Source organism: Merops nubicus, unplaced genomic scaffold (assembly GCF_000691845.1).
Source record: "Merops nubicus isolate BGI_N331 unplaced genomic scaffold, ASM69184v1 scaffold20517, whole genome shotgun sequence".
NCBI lineage: Eukaryota > Metazoa > Chordata > Aves > Coraciiformes > Meropidae > Merops > Merops nubicus.
In genome coordinates, this window is record NW_008622519.1 from 4,247 (window position 1) to 6,976 (window position 2,730).

Sequence of the window (2,730 nt, forward strand, 5' to 3'; positions counted from 1 at the left end):
ACTAGTTCGGTAACGTCCTGCTACAGATGGTCATCGGGAGTCTGTAGGGGGCTTGGTTTCTTCTCTTCTTGGTTTCTTATTGCTCTTCCAGCTGGTGATGGGACTAGCCAAGACCCGGGCTCGTCCTTAATTCCCCTGCCATAGTTAACCCTGTCTGCTGATGTGGTGAAGGCTGAAAGCTCCAGCCAAGCACCTGATGTCAGACACTTAAATCCACACATGGGTGTAGTGCTTCTGGCACTCTTCTTAGGAAGAAATCCTTTCCCATGTGAACAAATAAAAAATTTGCAGCTGTCTTCCAACTATTAAAAATGGAAGCAAGCTCTTTTCTTTGCCCCCCCTGTGGGAACTATCAAGTGCAGGGGCTTTACTGCAGGGCTGGAGGTGAAGTGATTGCACCCTGTGTGGAACCTTGGTGCAGACAGGTCAATACAGGGCAGCACTGAGTGGACTTGACTTGAATGTTCTCCAATGTAAGATGTGTAAGTGAAGCTCTACAGGACTTCTACTGGAGTAGCTACTTGCTTTTTTTCTTTTTAAAGAAAATGGGGTCTCTGTCATCCTACCTGACCTGTTCTCCAGAAATGGGGCAACTTGAGCCCCCTTCCTCTGGCAAAATGGGTTGTAGAAGAGCTGCAGATGAGTTACAGTTCTCTGTGCTTGGTTCTGTGGCATCTACAAGAGAGTCTATAAATGTGTTTTCTTTCCTAAGGAGCTTGTTGAGGAGCCCTGTTCAGAGGTGAGGTCTTGCTCATGGTGTTACTGTTTTTCCAGGGTTGAGATGCAGAAGATGACAGTGGTCAGGCCATCTGCTGATGTGGGCAGGTACACCATGATCTTCCACACACGAGACCAAGGTAACGAGGAGAACAGAGAGAGGTGAGTCCACAACCATCTTCCACCTTGTGTTGTCTTGGTATGTGGCTAGGAGCCTGGCACCTGGGGGCTGGTTTTTTTCTCTAGGCCCAGTAGGGTTTTCATGGTACCCAGAGGCTCAGGGGGACACCCCTGTGACACCCCTGTTCACAGGTGGCAGCTGCTGCTCTGTGCATAAGGTCTGCCTAGAACTGAGATGTTCTTCAGGGGCCTCCAGAGGTACAGTTACATAGGTTTGGTTTCAGGGATCAAACCAAAGGATTTCCCCCCTGATTGTCCATGCTGAGGGCTGGAGGAGGATAACTATGTTCCCAGTAGACACAGGATGGCAGCAGCTCTGCTTCAAGTTAACCAGTAGTGGGAAAGAGCTCAAAACTCCTGTCCTGTACCTGTCCATAAAGAGCTTCTCCTCTGTCCTCAGGCTGAAGCTTCTGCGCCAGGTATCCAAGACATGGAAGACAGATGGGCTGAACTCCTGCTCCTATAAGCTGCTCTCAGTGGAACATAACCCTCTATACATCAACATCACGGTGGATTTCAGCACGGGGCCCAAGATCTCCTAAGGGTGAGCCCCACAGAGGCCACTGGGAACGGCACCAGGTCGTGTCTGCGCCCGGGACGTTCGCTGCCAGGGCAGGAGACTCCTGCACTCTGCCTGAGAGCACTTCAGTGGCACAGGAGGGAGTTTCTTCACAGCATCTAACTGATGGGTTCAGAACTTCCTCCCGTGAGGACTGGAGATACAGACTGACCAGAGGGACAGGTCCTTGTGTTCTGGGCACTCTCTGCTGGGACGTCTCCACAAGTGTCCTTTGGGCTGCTCCAGTGAAAGGCCTTCAACTAAGGGTCTGCAAGGAAAAATTGTTCTTGCAGCTTTTCCTGAAGTACTTACTTGTTGTAGGGGAAGGCTGCCTCACACTGCTGGGACCTCAACAGGAACAGGCCAGGCTTCTCTTCTTAAAAGCACAAGAATTCTTCACCATTTACAAACTTGCTGAGAAAAGCAAATTTCTTCCAGCCTGCAGAAAATCTGCTGGCGTGCAGGAAGGGTAATGGGTAAGGAGATGTTCAGTCTCTCAATAAAGACTCCATTACATTCAGAGGCCCTCCCTTGTCCTTCAGGAGCTCGGCTCAGGCCGCGGGGCCCTGCTGCAGTGGGCTGCAGGCTGTGTGGGTCTGCAGGGGCCTGGAGGAGGTGCAGTGGCCAGCTCCATCATGGAGAGACCTCCCTGCCCACAGCTCTGAGTGCTCTGGACCACAGGGAGCACGTCTGGGTACCTGCTCAGGCCACCATTAGTGTGAGTCTCATCTTAGGAGACAGGTGGAGGTCCATGGATGAGTAACAGTCCCATTATGCTACAGAATTTCTGCTACAGTCTTGATTAGAGCCTTTCCTTGCTGTGTTACACCTACCTGCCCTGCCCCCTGCTCCTTAGATGGCCCGTGCAGGTAGGTGACACCACCCTTGGGGGAGTCCTGTGGGACAGCAGGTGAACAGGACAAGAAGCAGCTTCTGCTTACTGTAACATCAAAGAGTGGTTCTCTAGTTGATTGGCACAGAGACCGAAGCTTTGTGTAAGTTCTCAGGTGTTGGTGGACAGATACAGCTCTTCAGTGACCAGGAAATTTCAGTGTCTACAGGTGACAGGCAAAAATGCCTCTGTGGTGCCTGCAGAACAAGGGGCAGTGCTGCCGACTGGCTGCGTGCAGGAAGGGGGCAGAAGGGACAGGGCTTGGGCAGAGCCCCAGTCGGGGAAGCACAACTGCATGCCTGCCAGGGTCACAGCTCCACTCTTGACATGTTTGACTTAGTTTTTCCTCTAGTGTTTTATTTCTCAGAAGTATTTCATTTGA

At 51.5% G+C, this 2,730-nt stretch overlaps 1 protein-coding gene across 1 annotated transcript in view; it reads left to right on the forward strand.

The window, feature by feature from the left end:
- LOC103777280 (beta-1,4-galactosyltransferase 4-like) overlaps nucleotides 1-1,476 on the forward strand; it is a 5,283-nt gene extending 3,807 nt beyond the window's left edge. The window contains exons 3-4 of the mRNA XM_008944828.1: nucleotides 775-879; nucleotides 1,298-1,476. Coding sequence (XP_008943076.1) covers nucleotides 775-879; nucleotides 1,298-1,439 — 247 coding nt within the window. The 3' untranslated portion in view covers nucleotides 1,440-1,476. The remainder of the gene's footprint in view (nucleotides 1-774; nucleotides 880-1,297) is intronic.
- Nucleotides 1,477-2,730: the final 1,254 nt, after the last annotated feature.